The sequence below is a fragment of the Aquarana catesbeiana genome, linkage group LG04 (assembly GCF_042186555.1).
Source record: "Aquarana catesbeiana isolate 2022-GZ linkage group LG04, ASM4218655v1, whole genome shotgun sequence".
Taxonomy (NCBI): Eukaryota; Metazoa; Chordata; class Amphibia; order Anura; family Ranidae; genus Aquarana; species Aquarana catesbeiana.
In genome coordinates, this window is record NC_133327.1 from 661,614,194 (window position 1) to 661,634,067 (window position 19,874).

Consider the following 19,874-nt stretch of genomic DNA (forward strand, 5'->3'; position numbering starts at 1 on the left):
TTGCTATTTGGCCACATTTTCTCCAACACAAGGAGGTTCTATCTTGATGGAATCTGTGTATTCTTACTGGGGTCATATACCATCTTGATACTAGTTTATAATTCATTTCTATGGTCTTCATGTCCCAAGCCTTATTATATCCCATTTCTATCATTTTTTCCACTTTTTGGTTATCTATTTTTAAATTCATTTCTTTTTCCCATTGATTTATATATTCTGGTCTTTCTTGTGCTTCCAAATCTGTCAGTATACTATAAATTTTTGATGTTCCGTTTTTTAATGGTGTTTCATTGCTACATAGCTTTTCCAATGCAGTTAATTTTGTTTCATCTCTCAGTGGGTGTGGTATTGTGCTTACTAGGTGCCTTTAGTTGAGTATACTTCCATTCATTCATCTTCCATCCATTCCTTTCCTCTATTTCTACTCGTGTTCTTATTTTACCATTTCTAGTGATATCTTTCAGTTGTGGGTTACCTATTCCTTGGATTTCAAATATTTCCCTCCCAGGGGTGAAGAGATTCGATCCTGTGAGTGCTAATAGTGGTGAATTATATTTCTATTCATTCTTTAAGTGGATGGTGTCCCAAATTTTAAATACATTTTTTGTTATTTCGTGCGTGTCGGTGTCCAATATTCTATATTTCCGTGGAATCCAAATATTCTTATGTAGTGTGGCTCCACTTATTGTGTTTTCCATTTCCACCCATTTTTTTTCATTTTTCTCATTTGTCCACTCTAACATTCGTGTTAAAACTATGGCTTTATAGTACCTACTTATATCTGGAGCGGCAAGACCTCCATGCTCCTTTTTCCTTGTGATCAGCGTGTAATTAATTCTTGGTTTTTTATTAAGCCATATGTATTTTAGCAGGATTGTTTTAATTATTTTAAAAAAGCTCTGCGGGATTTTTACTGGTAACATCTGTAATCTGTAGTTTATTTTAGGTAATATCGTCATCTTAAACATATTTATTCTTCCAATCCATGAAAGTGGCTGTATTCTTAACTTTTTCATTTCTTCTTTGACCTCATTGATCAGTGGAATAAAGTTTGCCTGATAAATTTTTTCGACTCTAGGAGTTATTTTAATTCCAAGGTAATTTAGTTCTTTTACCCAAGTGAATGGGAATTCTTTTTGTAAAAACTGAACTTCCTTTTTCTCTAGACCTATGTTTAATATTTCCGTTTTTATTGGATTAATTTTGAAGTTTGACAGTTCTCCGTATTTTTTAATTTCTTTCAGTATGTTTGGGAGTGACACTCTTGGGTTGGATACGTACATCAAGATGTCGTCCGCGTAAGCAGCGATCTTATGCTCTTTTCCTCCTAGTTTCGCTCCTTCTACCTCTTTGTTATTGCGGAGTGTTGCTAATAGTGGTTCTAAAGCCAATACATATAATAGTGGAGACAGTGGACAGCCTTGCCGTGTTCCATTCTGCATCTTAATTTTTGGAGAGAGTCTACCGTTTACTTTTACGACTGCTGTCGGGCCATTATACAAATTTGTTATCCACTTCATCATTTTTGTCCCGATACCCAAATGCCGCAATGTATCCATCATGAAACCCCAGTCTACCCTGTCAAATGCTTTTTCTGCATCCAATGACAGGAATAGAACTGGGGTCTCATTCTGCACCTTCTTGTGCAACATCAATAATGATTTTAGGCTGTTGTCCCGCCCCTCTCTCCCCGGGACAAAACCAATTTGGTCCGGGTTGATCCACAGTGGGATTAGTTTTTTTATCCTAGTGGCCAGGATCTTGGAGTACAGCGTTCAATAGGGCTATTGGCCTGTAGCTTGAGCAGTTAACTTTGTCTTTCCCTTCTTTTGGTAGTATTGTAATATGAGCTAATAACGATTCACTTCTTATTTCTTCATCTTCCCCTAAGGAATTCATATATTCTAATAGTTTTGGAGTCAGCTGTTCTTCAAATTTTTTATAGTATTTGACCGTAAACCCGTCTGGTCCTGGGCTTTTTCCTACGGGAGTTTCCTTTAATGCCAGTTTTACCTCTTCATGCGTAATATTTTTTTCCAATTCTTCTAGTTGGTCTATTTTTAGTTTTGGTAAGTTTGCTTTTTTTAAATATTCTTGTATCTTCTTTGTTCTTGTATTCGCTTCTTTCCAACTTTCCTGTCCTTTTATTGCATAAAGGGAGCTGAAGTATTTTTGAAATGTTATCGCTATATCTGTAGTTTTATTTACCACTTCTCCTTTTTCATTTTTGATCTTCTCAATGTAATTCAAAGACTTCTTTTTTTTTACCAGATTTGCTAGGTATTTTCCTGGTTTATTACCCCATTTATATTTTTCTTGTACTACTCTGTTGTAGTCCTTCCTTTCTTCTTGTTCCATCCAGTCTTTTAATTGCTCTCTCTTTTGAGATAGTAGGCCGAAGATTTTGTTGTTTACTTGATTTTTATGTTTTCGTTCCAATTCATAAATTTCTTTAATTATTTGTTGCATGTTTGTTTTCCTTTCCTGTTTTTTTTCTTGCCCCTATGGCTATTAACTTGCCCCTAATAACAGATTTATGCGCCTCCCATATTGTTGCTTTCGATACCTCTGGTGTATCGTTTTCCTCAAAATATCTTTTAATTTCTTCTATGATGCTTTTTTCGGTCTCACTGTCTTCTAATAAAGTTTCGTTGATTCTCCATGGACCCCTTTCAAGGACTTCTCCTTTTATTTTCATTCTCAAGGTTACTGGGCTGTGATCTGAGGCGGTTATTATGCCTATTTTTGTTTCTTCTATTTCTTCCAAGTTTCTATGTTCGACCATGATGTAATCCAATCTGGAGTAAATTTTGTGTACTGTTGAGTAGAATGTTTAGTCCTTTGTGCTGGGGTGCTGAATTCTCCAAGGGTCTATTAGTTGCTGTTCATATAATGTTCTTTTTAATTTCTTTAGTTGATTTACCTCTTTGTCCCTTACTCTTGAGGTACTGTCCATTTTATTATCCATGCTGAAGTTGAAGTCTCCAGCTAGTATTAATTTTCCTTGCTTGAATTCCATTAGTATTTTAATTATATCTATCAAATATTTTTTAGGGTTCTTATTAAGACAGTAGACATTGGCCAATGTATATTTTACCCCGTGTATAGTTCCTGTAATAAAAAGATATCGACCCTCCGGGTCTATTTTCCTTTGATCTATTAGAAAACGTACATTTTTCCCTATACCGATGGCTACTCCTTTGGCCCTTCTTATTGGCGAGTCTCCTTGATACCATGTTGGTATGTTTCTTGAATAAATTTTGGCATTTGAGTTTTGGGTTATATGCGTCTCCTGTAGGAAAATTATTTCTGCTTTACTTTTTTCTAGTTCTCGGAGAATGATGTTTCTCTTCCCTGGGGAATTTAGTCCTCGGACATTGTAAGAGATTATTTTTATGCTGTTTACGTTTTCCATTCTTGTGCCTTTTCTTCCCCGCCCGTCCTCCGGCCCTCCCCCCCACGCGGTCCCCCTAGGTGACCGGATGGAGGGGACACCCAGCGGACGCACGGGGTCTCCTCATCTCTTGTCTCAAAATAGGTGCGCCTATGTAACCACTCATGTGACTCAGACCTTTCCCTCCCCACCCTCCTTCCCTCCCTTTTCCCTCCTCCCACCCTCCCCCTCCCTTTTTTCTGATATGGGTTTTTTACCCCCATATTCTCTAGAGCTGAGAGCGTTTTACTTTGTTTTGTGGGGCACGCTCTGCCCCCTCTGCTCTATTTATTGTGAGGCGGAGCTCTGTAAGACACCCTATTCCCCCCCTGCCTAAGCACTAATAGGGCGACCCCCTGTCCACTCCGTGAGTCCCTGTTTCCCTCTCCCTGCATTTTTGTTGTGTTTTACCAATCCTTTCACTTTCCTTTTTTCCCATCCCATCAACCCCAGCCCCCCCCCCTTTCCACTCTAAGGCCCCTTGCACTGTTGTGTGGTATTTTCTCAGATATTAATTTCCTCGAGAGTCCACATCTTGATGTCTGATCCTTGAATTTACTTGCCACTGCAGGTCATCTCCTGCCGTTATTCGCTCCTGACTATTTGCATATTTTTCTGGGGAGGGGATTTCTAGTTTGTTGCAAAAGTCCGGAATCTCCTCCACATGTCTTAGCCTCGCACTTATTCCGTTTTTCCTTGCTATTAGACATGCTGGAAAACCCCAGTTGTATTGAATTTCTTGCTCCCAGAGGATTTCTAATAATGGCTTTAGTATCCGTCGTCTTTTCAACGTTTCTTGAGATAAATCTTGAAATATTTGTAATTTACCTCCCGCAAACTCTATTTGTGTTTTCCTCTTTAGGTTTATCCAGATCTGTTTTTTTTCTTCCCATTTTTCAAAGCGTACGATTACATCTCTAGATGTTTCCCTTGCGAACCTTTGAGGTTTTTTTACTCGAAAGACACTTTCTATTCCTATTGTGTTAGTTGTTTCCTTTCCCAAGATTTGGTTGAAGAGATTGTTCATTTTTTCTATTAGATTTTCTGCTTGTTCTGTTTCCGGTAACCCACGTAGTCTCAAGTTTTTCTTTTTATCTCTATTTTCTTGCTCTTCTATTTTATATGATTGTTCCTGTTGTTCCCGTTTTTTAATTTCTTTATTTCGTCTTCCAGTTCCTTTATGTTTTTTTGATGTAGGTCTACTTTGATCTCTACTTCTTCCACTCTGTTTAACATATATCCCATATCTTTATGGAGTGTTGACATCTCTGCTTTTAGGGAATTCTCTAGTGCCGCGAACATTTTTTCCATATCCTGTTTTGTTGGCAACTGTGGCCCTTGTTGTCCTTCCTCCTTTCCTCTGTCTTCCTCTCCCATTTCTGGCTCCATTCTGGGTTCTGAGAGGTGGCTGGTTTCTGTTTGTACTTTATACTGGCCTTTTTTATCCTTGTTGTCCTTCTCTTTTGTATCTATTTGTCTGCCCTTTGAACCCACTTGTTTCTCTCTTTCTCTGATTCCTTGCTGTATATATCTGTTCATAGGGCCTGGACTTGGGCCTAGGCTGGTCCTAGGTGATTTCGGTATTGCTCCCGCACTTCTTGTTGTTTTCCCCTTCATGTTTGTTTCTATGGCTGGATTTATAAGATCTTCGAAGCTGCCTTCCAGAATACCCCTTGATTGGGGTCTCTTAATGATGAAAAAATCTCCCAGCCTTCTTAAATTGACTTATTTTTACTAATATTTCTTTTGTTCCGTTCTCATACCCGGCATCCTCCCCACAATCCATTAATAGAAATAATTAATGAGATATAAGTAGTCCCCGTTTTCCAGAAGTTATGTTACTACCTTAAGTACATTAAGCATTCCTTGGTGCTGTTCAATTGTTTAAACCATAGTATTAAGTCCCCATGCACACGGACGTCTCCACAGCTGCTTTTCTGAGCCCTTTCTGCAACTCAAAAAGGCCTGTCTATGTCAGTCCATGGCCTCACGCCCACCTAGGCGTCTCTGAGCCGCAAGTGGCATAGGCGTTCCTAAGCTGCAAGAGAAAAAAAAAAAACGCTCAAAAACGCTATTGCAAAAATGCTGAAAAAAGCTGAAAAAAGTTAAAAAAAGTCACTGCAAAGACACCGGCGTCTTCACAGCGCTTTTCTAACCGCCCGTGTGCATGAGGGCCCAGGTGCTCAGCAAAATAATTCAAAAGTTTTAGCGATATAATGCAATTTAATTCAAGTATTCAGCAAGATGATTTATATATTCAGCAGTATAGTTCCAGTATGAGCTTATATGTTCCACATTTTTGTTACTATGAAATTTCTTCTTATTCTATAGTTTGTACTATCAAGCCTATAGTTAATACCATTTGCAAAAAACAAAGACAAAAACAAAAAAAAAAAAAAAAAAATTCACAAGAAAGGGAGATACTGCAGCAGCAGCAGCAGCAAGCAGGTGGGGGCTGGGAGACAACTCTTCCGTTGGCTTGTCTTTCTTTCACCTTCTCTTCTCCCCTGTCCCCCCCCCCCCCCCCCCCCCTGTTTTTATTGTTTTTCTTAGCTCACTTGATTCTACTTTTTCAGCTCTTTCGCCTTCATTTTTCACTTTTATTTTTCACTTTCCATTCCATTTATTTCATTTTATTTCAATGTGATCTTTCCCTTTCCCTTTCTTTTGTTCTATTACTTTTCCTTTGCTTGTTCACTTCAAGACAATTGCAATAGAAAAGAGCAAAAAAAAAAAAAAAAAAACGCTCAAAAACGCTATTGCAAAAACGCTGAAAAAAGTTAAAAAAAAAAAAGTCACTGCAAAGACACTGGCGTTTTCACAACGTTCTCCCAACAGCCCGTGTGCATGAGGGCCCAGGTGCTCAGCAAAATAATTCAAATGTTTTAGCGATATAATGCAATCTAATTCAAGTATTCAGCAAGATGATTTATATATTCAGTAGTATAGTTCCAGTATGAGCTTATATGTTCCACATTTTGTTACTATGAAATTTCTTCTTATTCTATAGTTTGTACTATCGAGCCTATAGTTAATACCATTTGCAAAAAACAAAACAAAAAAAAAAAAACAAAAAAAAAAAATCACAAGAAAGAGAGATACTGCAGCAGCAAGTAGGTGGGGGCTGGGAGACAACTCTTCCGCTGGCTTGTCTCTCTTTCACCTTCTCCTTCTCCCCTGTTCCCCCCCCTGTTTTTATTGTTTTTCTTAGCTCACTTGATTCTACTTTTTCAGCTCTTTCGCCTTCATTTACTTTCATTTACTTTCGCTTTTCATTCCATTTTATTTCATTTTATTTCAATGTCTTCTTTCCCTTTCCCTTTCTTTTGTTCTATTTTCCTTTGCCTGTTCACTTCAAGACAATTGCAATAGAAAAAAGCCAAAAGAGGGAAAAAAAAAAAAAAAAAAATACGGTACTTATCTTTTAGTTGTTGTTGAAGTTGGGACAAAAAGGGACGCTCACTACTGCTTGTTGCTGCTCTCTGATGCTGCGAACGTTCAGGTGCTGTCTCTGATGTTATCAATCTGCCCAGGTCTGTCTGACCCCTCTGGCTTACACCACAAGACAGCTCAGTGAGTGATGAGCAGGGGGGGGCGGGGAGGGAAGCTACCTACTCCTCATCAGGCCGATCATTCCTCTCAGCTGCAGGGAGAGGGTTCTCAGGATCCTCACGCCGTGTGCACAGAGCCATTACCAGGCTCCTCCCTCCTCCCTGCGGCTCCGCGCCAGGACCATCTAATAACAGTTGATGCAGCTGCGGGATCGGGGCACCACCAGTGAAGAGCTTGTTCGTGAATGGCAGCAGACAGGTGTAAGTGCATCTGCAGGTGAAGACTTTTGGAGGATGGTATGGTGTCAAGAAAGCCACTTCTCTCCAGGAAAAAACATCAGGGACAGACTGATATTCTGCAGAAGGTACAGGGATTGGACTGCTGAGGACTGGGGTCATTTTCTCTGATGAATCCCTTTTCTGATTGTGTGGGGCATCCGGAAATAATCTTGTCTGGAGAAGAAAAGGTGAGTGCTACCATCAGTCCTGTGTCATGTCAACAGTAAAGTATCCTAACACCATTCATGTGTGGGGTTGCTTCTCAGCCAAGGGAGTGGGCTCTCACAACTTTGCCTAAGAACACAGCCATGAATAAAGAATGATACAAAAACATCCTCTGAGAGCATCTTCTCCCAACCATCCAAGAACAGTTTTGGTGAGGAACAATGCCTTTTCCAGCATGATGGAGCACCTTGCCATAAGGCAAAAGTGATAACTAAGTGGCTTGGGGAACAAAACATCAAAATGTTAGGTCCATAGCCAGGAAACTCCCCAGACCCTAATCCAGTTGAGAACTTGTGATCAGTCCTCAGAAAGCGGGTGAACAGAAAAAAAAACACATTCTGACAAACTCCAAGTATTGATTATGCAAGAATGGGCTACCATCAGTCAGGATGTGGCCCAGAAGTTGATTGACAGCATGCCAGGGCGAATTGCAGAGGTCTTGAAAAGAGGGATCAACACTGCAAATATTGACTCCTCTTTACATAAACTTCATGTAATTGCCAATAAAAGCCTTTGACACTTATGAAATGCTTGTAATTATATTCCGTATACCATAGTAACATCTGACAAAAAGGTCTAAAAACACTGAAGCAGCAGACTTGGCGAAAATTAACATTTGTGTTATTCTCAAAACTTTTGGCCATGGCTGTATACTGTGTTTATTAGGTAGCAAAACAAAGGGTAACTCCACTTTTGTTGAGGAAAAAAAACATTACCCTCTGGGTGATCTGTGAACATTGCAGGGATTTTTTGTTATTTTGAAGAAATAATTGTTTCTCTGTGTCCATGTGAAAAGTGAATCTAATGGGAATGACTTTATAATGAATCGAATGCTGCACTTGCAGGGTTCTAATCAGGAAAGTCTGCATCCGTTTAGAAATGATTTATCTTTGGGAGTATCTCATCAATAATGACATTTTGAAGGGGATGCCCAAAATCTGACTTGTATCTTAGTGCAGACTTCTGGGAAAATCAGTGAGCCAATCTCACAAGCAGGAAATGATATATCTGGAGGGCGTTCTGTACAGAGGTCTACAGAACACCTCCAGGTTGCCAAATTGCATTGCATTTTACAGAAAATTACAGAACTGCAGATTGAAAAGTTAAGTTTTATTAACATTCCATTACAATATGATTTGTGTAGCAATTGTATATGGTCGATTATTTTTATTTAATTCTTTTATTTGCTTTTTCTTTCCCTATGAAAGTAGTTACCCTTTAAATTGAACTTGTTGCATTGTCATTCATACGTTAAGCACAGATTTGCTTTAAAATGAAAATTTACACCAGTGTATCCTAAAGATAAATTGGACTTGCACATTTCTCTGTAATACACATTTGTTCTCTTGGAAATGAAAAGTAACATGCAAAACTGCAGGGCATGTGAAACGCATGTCGCTCTAGTACGCCGACCCTTTAAAAATGTCACGCTCTGCAATGCATTATGTAAAAATAAAGTGTGGTAACACTGAAAGGCACTTTGATATTTTTTCTCTGTTACAGTTATGGGAAACCAAAGTCATGCAGTCCAAAGCAACGGAGGGATTCTTCAGAGATCACTGTAACGTGCCACAGTTTGTTCTTCAGTTGCCGCAGCATTTGCATCAGTCTCTTCATACATCAACAGGTTGGCTGGTTTTATGTTTTTTTTTTTTTTCTCGCTTATAGATTAAAAAAAGTGTACAAATCTGTCAAAAATAAAATGCTCTGATGTAAGCTGATGCTCTTTTGATTCCTGGGGCATGCACTAAGGCACATGTTGCTGTATATGTGACGCACCTTCATGACTAAGCCCCGTGGGTGGGGTGAAATGCGTTGGTTCTTGGATGGAGTCTGGGCTGAGGCTTCTCTTACTTTCCATACAGGGTTTTGTGTGGTGTGCGGCATTCAGGACCATCTTCCTGCTTGTGGCGCACTGTGTTGGGTATGAATGAAATGGATGGCCATGTGTTGTGGTGGGCTAAGGTGCTTTGCAGCGCAGGTGTAATGTGGAGATGTTTTAGTAACACACGTGTAAATGGGCCCCAATTGCAGGAAAGTGAAGCTGAAATGATCACGTACCTGGTAGCAGGGCCTGAAATGATGAGGAACGCCTCTCTTACATTTCTGACTCGGGGGGGGGGGGCTTGATAGTGAGAACAGAAGGCAAAGAGTGCAGAGTGGCATGAGTGCCTATAGGTCTTGCCAGTAGCAGAGCGGGTATCCACACCAGGCAGAGGAGGTTATCAGACTTCAGTGAAGCAGGCAGGCTGGTAGACAGCTGGTGGATGGCAGACTGAAGCAGGCTGGTACTGGCGACTTCGGGTAGGTGAGGCATGCACTGGTAGCAGACAGTAGAACGGCAGGCACATCAGGATGTGTCAGGAAGCAGGGCCAGGTAAGCTGGGTCATTGACTGGCAGGACAGATCAGGTACAGTGGAGCAGGCAAGAGTGTCGTCTGGGTACAAGCCGGGTCAGGAGCCAATTGGTGGAAGAGAAGCAAATGGAGCAGACAGCAGCGGAGGTCAAGGACCATCCAGGGTCACTGCAGGCAGAGTTCAGAGAGTGGCTCGGCTGGACCCCATTCTGTTACTGAGAGTGAGGTAACAGAGGTACGCTGACTGGTGGAGTGGGCAGCGGCTCAGCACATCCCTCCGGAATGCAACACATACATCAGTACAAGTGTGTGGGATGAAAAAGTTAAAGGAGGAACTCCGTATTTTGGATACTGCACACACGTGGCTCGTCTCTGAGTTGGGAGACTGCCTTATTTGTTTTATTTATTTCAGATACTTATATAGCTCTGTCAATTTACACAGCGCTTTACATATACATTGTACATTCACATCTGTCCCTACCCTCAAGGAGCTTACAACCTAAGGTCCCTAACACACATTCATACATATACTAGGGCCAATTTTTTAGACAGGATCCAATTAACCTAACAGCATGTCTTTAGAGTGTGGGAGGAAACCGGAGTACCCAGAGGAAATCCACACAGGCACAGGGAGAACATGCAAACTCCAGGCTGATGGTGTCATGGTTGGGATTCTTGTATGACTATTCACATGACTGCAGCTCCTGCCTGGTCCCTGGGCATTGGTGAGGACACCTTTGGCAAAGCATTACCCCACGTGCAAGGGTTATAGATCCCGTTCAATGCCTGGCATAGTCCAAAAACCCATCACTAGGGGGGAACCTCTTGTGTGACCCTCACTTGGCACCCACCAAAAGAAGAAAACATGGAGGATGTGATGGACAACCGGTCAACGGCCACCCCTTACATGCAGACTGCCGCTATCATAGTCTCCTAAAAAATGAACAAGGTCTGAATAAGTCAAAGCTTTATGTTGCCCATTAGCTAGCTATCTTTACTGTGCCTTCCATCAAGATCAGAAAATAGCCAATCGCTGCCTGGAAAGAAAATGATCGGAATACTTTTTGTCTCGTTTTTGAAGTCTATCTACCATCATCACCTACTACTGCACTCTACTTTCCTCCCATCCGGGATTAATTAAAAAAGTGTTTTGTTCTCCTGGCTGTAGGTTACTTTTCCTTTTTAATTTTCGCTAAGAAAGCATAACCGTTACAAAAATGCATACCTCCTACCCAAAAACCACTGAAGCACCTTTTTATATTTTAGAGATTTTTAGATTCAGGTTTTTCTCTGTTAAACTCATGAATCGCTAGCAGATTACATTTTTTTGTTACTTATTCCGTTAATAATAATCACCCCCTCCTGTGCTCTACATGTCGTTTTTGAGAGAAACTGCTGGAATGAAGTTCTAGGGTTATGCTTAATGCCCTGCGTAATAGTATAAATAATTTTTAAGCAATGCTTTTTAATATCATTCAATAATTCATCAAAGCACATTTTGCTCTTTTTTGGAGTCAAAAACAAACTGTGAAAACATTTTGCAGATTTATGGGTTCATGCAAAGTGCAAAAACAGTTCATGTGAACAGCTGTGTTCTTGTAAGATACACGTCATATGAGAAAATAAAAATCAGAATGTTCAATGTAAACCATTAGTTTGGTTAGATTTCATAACTAAAATTCTGTCCTTGCATTTCTTGACAATGAAAATTATTCATCGTGCGCTCAGATTTAATGAAAAATATTACTTATAATGTTGGTCCGCGTTCTGGTTTATTTCCGTGCAATCTGTCCAGCCTATGAACTTTATATACTATTGTAAATCAACTTAAATTCTCAATTACATCCTTTTTTTACATGTTAAGTGGCTCCTCATAAATCTTAGATTCTGTGGGAAGTTGTTGAAAAGATCAGTTAAGAATAATTTCATCATTTTACTATTTTTAAAGCTCAAAGTTAAGGATATCTCTGGTTCTGGCTACTGGTTACAAATTTAATTCCAGTTTCAGATTATTGGACCTTTTTGCTGTTGTTCTAACATTTATTATTATTATTTTTATTATTATTATACAGGATTTATATAGCGCCAACAGTTTGTGCAGCACTTTACAGCATGAGGGCAGACAGTACAGTTACAATACATTTCCATACAGAAGGAATCGGAGGGCCCTGCTCGTTAGAGCTTACATCATTTAGGCCTTGGACGCCTTTGGTCCAGGGGAGGAACAAGGCGGCTTACAAAATGTGCCCAAAGCTGTGTTTTGCATGCGTTTTTTATGTGCATTCATGCACGTTTGATAATGCATTCTATTAGCCAAAATATTTATTTATTCTGCCCATTAGAATGCATTTATAAGGAGTAATAAGGGTTGCTATAGACACCACATCCTGGTAACATGGAACATTATTGGGCAGTAGAAAGATAGATTTTCTTGTTGCCAAGACAATCACACAATATAATTAAAAATAGAAGTTTTTTATTACAAAATAAAATAATTAAAAAACATTAAAACTATAAAAAAACTATACAAAATACATAATACAAAAGCGTGGCCTCCCTTTACTTAAAGGGGTTGTAAAGTCTAAACATTTTACCTTAAGGCATTCCTTGCATTAAGGTAAAAAATGTTTAGGTGTCAGCATCGCCCCCTCAGCCCCCCTTACTTACTTGAGACCCCTTTCGATCCAGGGCCATGCACGTCAACAGATCGTTTCTCCCCTCACTTCAGGGTCTTGCTGGCTTTGCTGGGGCACGGGGAGCCATTGGCTCCCAGTGCTCTCAATCAAATCCAGTGACGATGGAGTGGGAGGGGGCGGGCTGAGTCCCTTTGTCTGTGTCAATAGATGCATGAGTGCCCCCATGGGAAGCGGCTTCTGGCAGAACTGCTGTCTGCCTGGTTTACATCGGCAGACCACAGTTCTACCTATCTGGGTTAGCGACCGTGGGTGGCCGGCGGACATCGCGTCCACTGGACCTACTGATTGGCTCCCCCTGTGGCCAATCTGTGCGTGCCCCCGCTGGCTATTGCACGAAATGACGTACAGGCACGTCGTTTCGAGCAATAGAACTGACCTACCGCAGTATATGTACTGTAGCTGGTCGGCAGGTGGTTAAGTAGTACAAAGGCTCGCTAAACCAAATGAGGATCCACACACAAAAGAGGGTCATCTGAATGTACAATTTGAGGTCATTACCCAACAGTGAGTTTCTTGTCCCCGTGGATATTAAGTAAAGGGAGGCCATGCTTTTATATACTGTACTGGGTTTTGTATAGGTTTAATCATTTTTAAATATTTGATTTTGTAATAAAAAATTCTGTTTTATAATTTATATTGTTGAACGCATCTAAACAAGTCTAGCATTATTACGCGTTTATATGCATTTGGCGTTTTTTTTTCTGCCCAAACGCTCCTCTTTTGAATGTGCAAGTGACTGTTTTTTTGTTTTTGTTTTTTGCCTCTAAATGCTCCTGCCACTAAATGCCTGTAAATTCCTATATGTACATGCACACATAGACTAACATGTAGGCAGAAAAAAGTCAAACTCCCCTAAAAGCAGAGTTTTTGATTCCCAGGGTGCATGAGGACTAAATGGCATACAGTATGCATGTACAGTACAATATTTTCTGTATTAGTCAAGTAGCCAAGTAATTAAAACTTATTAAGGAAAAATAAGGCCAACTTTTTTTTTTTTTAAAGGGCCGGGTCAGCCGCAATTGATTAAATATCTGGGTGTGTTTTTTTTTTTTTTTAAATGTGTATTTTCCTACAAATATAATGTTTATTTCTCACTTTTTATTTTTCAGTCCTTCAAGGAAATAGAAACATTTCCAGTTTTACAGGATCAGACATGGTAGGTGGTATATTGCTGGGTGAAAAATTAGTATTTCCCAGGGTTATGATGTGCAAAACATTTGGCAGCTGTTAACCTATTATTTGGGACATTGACATCAGTCTCTATCCTTTACATAGCTTACAAATTAACATTTCTATACCAGTTAGGCTTTAATTTGCTAGTCACTTATGTAAAGTCCATCTCAATCTACTGGTCCATCTAAGGCAAGCCATGGGTTGAAGGAAAGAATGGTGGAATGCCTCCTGCAGCGATATTGTATTTTGCCGGTGAGGGGACAGGGGGAGCCTTCCTGGCTGTCGGAATATGATTACTGCTAGCAGCTATAGCTACTGGCAGTAAGCACATGTAGAAAAATATGACGGGTTGATTGTACCCAGTTCGATTTAGGGATCGACTTGGGTTTAATCAGCCTGCCCAAACATGAATTGAAATTCGTCTGTTCTCTGCTAAACCGGCCAAATTTCGATCTATGTATGGCCGGCTTTCCACTACTCTCTCTTGACGGTGCTGCTGTCCAAGGGTGGCTGTGCTGCTCCTCCATGCACTCCGCACAGTGAGTGCAGGTAGCCACCTTCAGACAGGAGGTGTGTAACTGGCCCAATCACCAGGTGGAAGTAAAGAAAAAACAATAAAAACCGAAAACCTAATGCTGTCATAACTTTTAAGGACTAGTAAGCTGCAAAATATTACCGTATTTATCGGTGTATAACATGCACCTTTATTTTAAGAGGGAAGTTTCAGGAAAAAAACTTAAATTTGAAATAAAGAACTTTGAAGCAAAATAAGGGTCAGTGCCCATTAATGCAGCCTGATCAGTGCCCATCTGCAGCCTCACAATTTCCCATTAATACAGCCTGATCAGTGCCCATCTGCAGCCTCACCAGTGCCCATCAATGCAGCCTCGCCAATTGTAGATTACACAGAGGGATCTCCTGTTTATGCTGCACTCCCAGTCACACACAGTCCCGCCTCCTCGAACTGGCTCATATGATAGACAGAACACTGGTCCAGTAGGCGGGACTGTGTGTGACTGCGAGCGCCGAGTAAATCGGAGATCCCTCTGTGTAATTTGGCGGCGCTCGCCCCTCCCCTTCGAGGTAGCCCCATATCGGCATATAACACGTACATATGATTTTCGCTCTATTTTAAGGGGGGGGGTGCGTGTTATATGCTGATAAGTACGGGAATTTTTGTTGTTGGGTTTAGATACACTTTAAATCCAAAGACTCAACACTGCAGGGGTACAGCCTTGTCTGTTATGTAGATATGTGTGATTCCACTACTGTATGATGTAATTCCATCAATTTATTGGTGTTGTGATTTCATTTTAGTTAACAAAGACATCCTCAATCCAAGACAGCAAGGGTTGCCTCACCCTTAATGATCTCCAGGTACCTGGTGGGATCCTGTGGGATTCCCTTATTTTAACACATCAAATTAAAAGAGAAATTCTGCATTTCTTTTTTTTTTCGGTTTCAAGAATCCTACTTACCTAGGTGGATGCAGCATCAGTCTGATGCTGCATCTGTCCCCAGCTGGCTCTAAGACTGAGAACCGAGCAATCAAACGCCGCTGAACGCTCAGTTCTCAGAGCCCTGTGAGCAGAGAGCTGGTGACTGTCATTTACAGACTCTCTTCTCTGCTCTGCCCCCCACCCTGCTCACTGGAGCACTGGGCTGTGGATGGGGTGGGATTGGCTGGCTTAGGCACTCAGTGACTCGCTGAGAGGCTGAGCCAGGAGCCAGCCCGCTGTCGGCTGCGAATAGGTCAGAGAAGTGGAGAACGAATTGCATTCCTGTGATCCACAGGAGAAGTACAGCCAAACGAGCTTTGGCTGTACTTCTCCTTTAACCCCCCCCAACACACACAGGTTGTAACACAAATAATAAAGGTGAAATAAATTGTCAACTCCTCTGTGAGATGTCTGCACAGTCCCAATATTGTATAACTTTTGTGAGTTGCGCTAGTTAAATAAATAAAATAGAAAATAAAGAGTCCACAAATGACATATACTGCTGATCCTTGTGAGTATCGCCACCATCCACCACCTTGAGTTGTGATTCTGTGCATCAACACCACCACCAAAGGGTCACTTACCAGCTCACATGGACCTCTCACTACAAGAGGTCAAAAACGCTTGTGGCTCCATACCCAGCCAGGGCATTTTAAAACTTCAGAGGATCTCCAAGCATTGACCTACCAATCTTCACAACGCGGTTGTTACAGGCGTTCCCCAAAACAAAAAAAGCTCCACATAGTGTAAAATCGCAATAACATTTATTGCACATATGTTAAAGGTTGCACTTGCATCAAAGATGTATAAATTACACCTTAAAAATATGCATTGGCAGGCACACATACAAAAACCCGTTCTCCTGGGACTCGGGGTTATGGTGACATCAGCACATCGCTCAACCCTACGCGTTTTGTCATACGTTGATGCCGTTCGGGGGGGACACACAGGTAACGCACACACCCACACAGGTTGAACTGAATGGACTGGTGTCTTTATTCAACCTTAACAACTATATATAATATGTCACCCTTTGACCTCATTTACCTACTAGTGAAATAGTGTACGTCCTAGCAGTATAGTAGTTATTTTTTAGGGAAGTTATGTCACACGAAAGACCACTACCTAGAAAAACAATGAACCGGTCTTTAAAGGTTGGGAACAAAAGGGGAGACTTGCTGGTGAAACAGGCAAGCTTAGATAAAGTAATTGTGTTCATTGCCTTCAGTGGTTAACTAATCATGCAATTTGTTTCTATATTTTCACAAATTTGCAGCTTTATAAAGGGGAACATTTTTTATAACCACAGCAAGTGGGCATGATTACAAGATAGCCATTTGTAGACCTTTAAAGAGCATACAAGATGTGTGGACGCCATCCCAGCTGACATAAACATGAATTCCCCAATTACACATGCATCTGCGTTTATGTTAATAAACACGAAAGAACAAGCAGACCTCTCACACATAATCCTAAGGGAAACAAATATGACTGTCTGAAAAGGTCAATTGAATGCTGTTTTCTTAATACTTGTTGGCCAGGACTTTCTGTTGTAGTTTGCTGATACCGGTGGATACGAGCCTTGTTGCACGTTCATATCGGTGACGTGGAGTGATAATCTGAGCTTAGCATTTGGTATTGAAATGTTTTATTTCAAAATAAAATTTTCCAGGATTTATAGAGACCTAATTATTTAATATTTACAGTGCAATTTTGGTTTATCTAAAGGCCAAGAACGGTTTTTATGTTTTTTCCAGCGTTCATCAGGGTCAAGCAGTTCATTTACTTTACCCCATGGTATCACATATCCAATCCACCTACCGGCTGGAATGACGGTGCAAACTGCTTCTGGTAAGTTGGTCTTTTAGGATAAAAAGCATATGTGGAACACCCCAATATCTCCTTCCCATTTGTGATGGTGCTGTCTGAAACTGCTATTATGGCCTTACACGTAAATCCTGGTTAAGGATCTCCGTCATACTGGTGCATCACTCCTAAATATGGCTTACATGTATTAAATAATTCATTATAGTCATTTCTAGCACAACCAGTATGAACTAAGCTTGCATATTCTTATTACTTAATTCTTTTTAAACAGGAAGCCCAACTCCGTATTGGGTGTCACTGAGAAAGTAAGAGGGGTTTCCCATAGGTGGAAGAAATAGAGAAAATATCTAAATCTGGTTCAGTGAGGACCAGCAGAATTTCAATCCATTTATGGCCCTTCTCGCTCAAATGGAACATGAATGTTAGAAAACCTTTGCGGATAGGCAGCTGTAGACCAGTGTATTCTGACAATAGAAAATCCCTGCTGTCCGAATACAAAGGCACGTGGAGGATTGCTTCATCAACATTACTTGTATGGATTGTGGAATTCCGTTTTATTTTTTTTTTAATATTTGGCCCACTTGCTGAACGAAAAAAAAAAAAAAAAAAGAATAATCCTATGGCCAGCCTAACTCTACCTGATGTTATCCAGAGATATTACTAGCCTATTTCAAGTATGTTTCATTTCTTGGATTAAAGTATAAACCAGAGCTGAAAGCTTCTATTTAACTATACTCCTCACTATCCACTAAGAATGTAAATCTACTTTGTGTGCATTAAATGACTTTGAAAACCCAGAAATTTCCTTGTATAAGTAGCAGTAACATCCTCATTATGCTGCACATAACAACTGTGGAACCCAGCAACTTCACCCACTACAGGTTGCCTGCAGGAAACGTCATAGGGGTGGACACAAGACTAGTCACTAAGGTTGAGCTGAACACCCCCCTTGGTTTTGGTTCGCACGAACTTGTGAATAGGCAAAAAATTTGGACGAACACCATTAAAGTCTATTGGACACGAACATGAAAAATCGAAAGTGCTCATTTTAAAGGCTTATATGCAAGTTATTGTCATAAAAAATGTTTGGGGACCCGGATACTGCTCCAGGGGACATGTATCAATGCAAAAAAAAGTTTTAAAAATGTCAGTTTTTTTTCGGGAGCAGCGATTTTAATAATGCTCAAAATTGAAACAATAAAAATTTAAATATTCCTTTAAATATCGTGCCTGTGGTCTATAGTATGCCTGTAAAGTGGCACAGTTGTCCCCTGTTTAGAACAATACCACAGTCTCGACAATATAGATAAAACGCATTGAAAAAAAAACGGCATGAGTCCCCCCCAGTCCATTACCATGTCTCTTGGGTCTGGTATGATTATTAAGAGGAACCCCAAACCAAAGATTAAAAAAAAAATTGCATGGGGGTCCCCCCAAAATCCATACCAGGCCCTTCAGGTCACCCCCCCTCCTGAACCGTACTAGGCCACATGCCCTCAACATGGGGAAGGTGCTTTGGAGTAGCCCCTCAAGGCATCTTGTCCCCAGGTTGATGGGGACAAGGGCCTCATCCCCACAACCCTTGCCAGGTGGTTGTGGGGGTCTGCGGGTGGGGGGCTTATCGTAATCTGGAAGCCCCCTTTAACAAGGGGACCCCCAGATCCCGGCCCCCCCCTATGTGAATTGGTAACGGGTACATTGTACCCCTACCATTTTACAAAAAAAGTGTAAAAAATAGTAAAAAAGACAGGAGACACTTTTGGACAAGTCCTTTATTAGAAAAAAAAAATGTCCTGCGATGTAGGTCCATCTCGTTCTGCCCGACGGACCGAAAAAAGAAAAAAAAAAGCCTTAATAGCTCAGCCTCCATGGGAGACTCCCCTCGAGTGACGCTTCTTCTCGATGACAGTTGTTATATAGCTGAGGGTGGGGCCACCTGGTGAGGTAAATGGGTGACCCCACCCCCCTTGACACCACGTGACATCAGAGGAAGGCGGGTCGCCCGTTTATGTCACCGAGTGGCCCTGCTCCAGCTATATAACAGCTGTCATCGAGAAGAAGCTTCACTCGGCGGGAGCCTCCCATGGAGGCGGAGCTGTTGCGACTTTTTTTTTTCTTTTTTCGGTCCGTCGGGCAACTCGAGATGCATCTACATCGCGGGACATATTTTTATTTATTTTTTTTTAATAAAGGACTTGTCCCAAAGTGTCTCCTGTCTTTTTTTTTTTTACTATTTTTGACACTTTTTTTGTAAAATGTTAGGGGTACAATGTACCCATTACCAATTCACACAGGGGGAGAGGCTGGGATCTGGGGGTCCCCTTGGTAAAATGGGCTTCCAGATTCCAATAATCCTCCTGCCCACAGACCCCCACAACCACCAGGCAAGGGTTGTGGGGATGAGGCCCCTGTCCCCATCAACATGGGGTCAAGGTGCTTTGGGGGGCTACTCCAAAGCACCCTCCCCATGTTGAGGGCATGTGGCTTGGAATGGTTCAGGAGGGGCGGTGCTCTCTCGTCCCCCCTCTTTTCCTGCGGCCTGCCAGGTTGCATGCTCGGATAAGGGTCTGGTATGGATTTTGGGAGGGACCCCCTATGCCATTTTATTATTTTTTTTTATTTGGTTAAGGGTTACCCTTAATATCCATACCAAACCTGAAGAGCCTGATATGGATTTTGGGGGCACCCCCACTCAATTTTTTTTTTTTAAATGTTTGGTTCGGTATTCCCCTTAATATTCATACCAGACCCGAAGGGCCTGGTAATGGACTGGGGGGGGGGGGGGGTAGACCCATGCCGTTTTCTTCAATGAGTTTTATTTATATTGCCGAGAC

At 41.1% G+C, this 19,874-nt stretch overlaps 1 protein-coding gene across 1 annotated transcript in view; it reads left to right on the forward strand.

Moving 5' to 3' along the window:
• The first annotated feature begins 8,925 nt into the window (after positions 1–8,925).
• The window catches only part of GTF2A1L (general transcription factor IIA subunit 1 like), an 82,307-nt gene continuing 71,358 nt past the window's right edge, over positions 8,926–19,874 (forward strand). The window contains exons 1-3 of the mRNA XM_073628981.1: positions 8,926–9,115; positions 13,651–13,697; positions 16,971–17,064. Coding sequence (XP_073485082.1) covers positions 8,926–9,115; positions 13,651–13,697; positions 16,971–17,064 — 331 coding nt within the window. The remainder of the gene's footprint in view (positions 9,116–13,650; positions 13,698–16,970; positions 17,065–19,874) is intronic.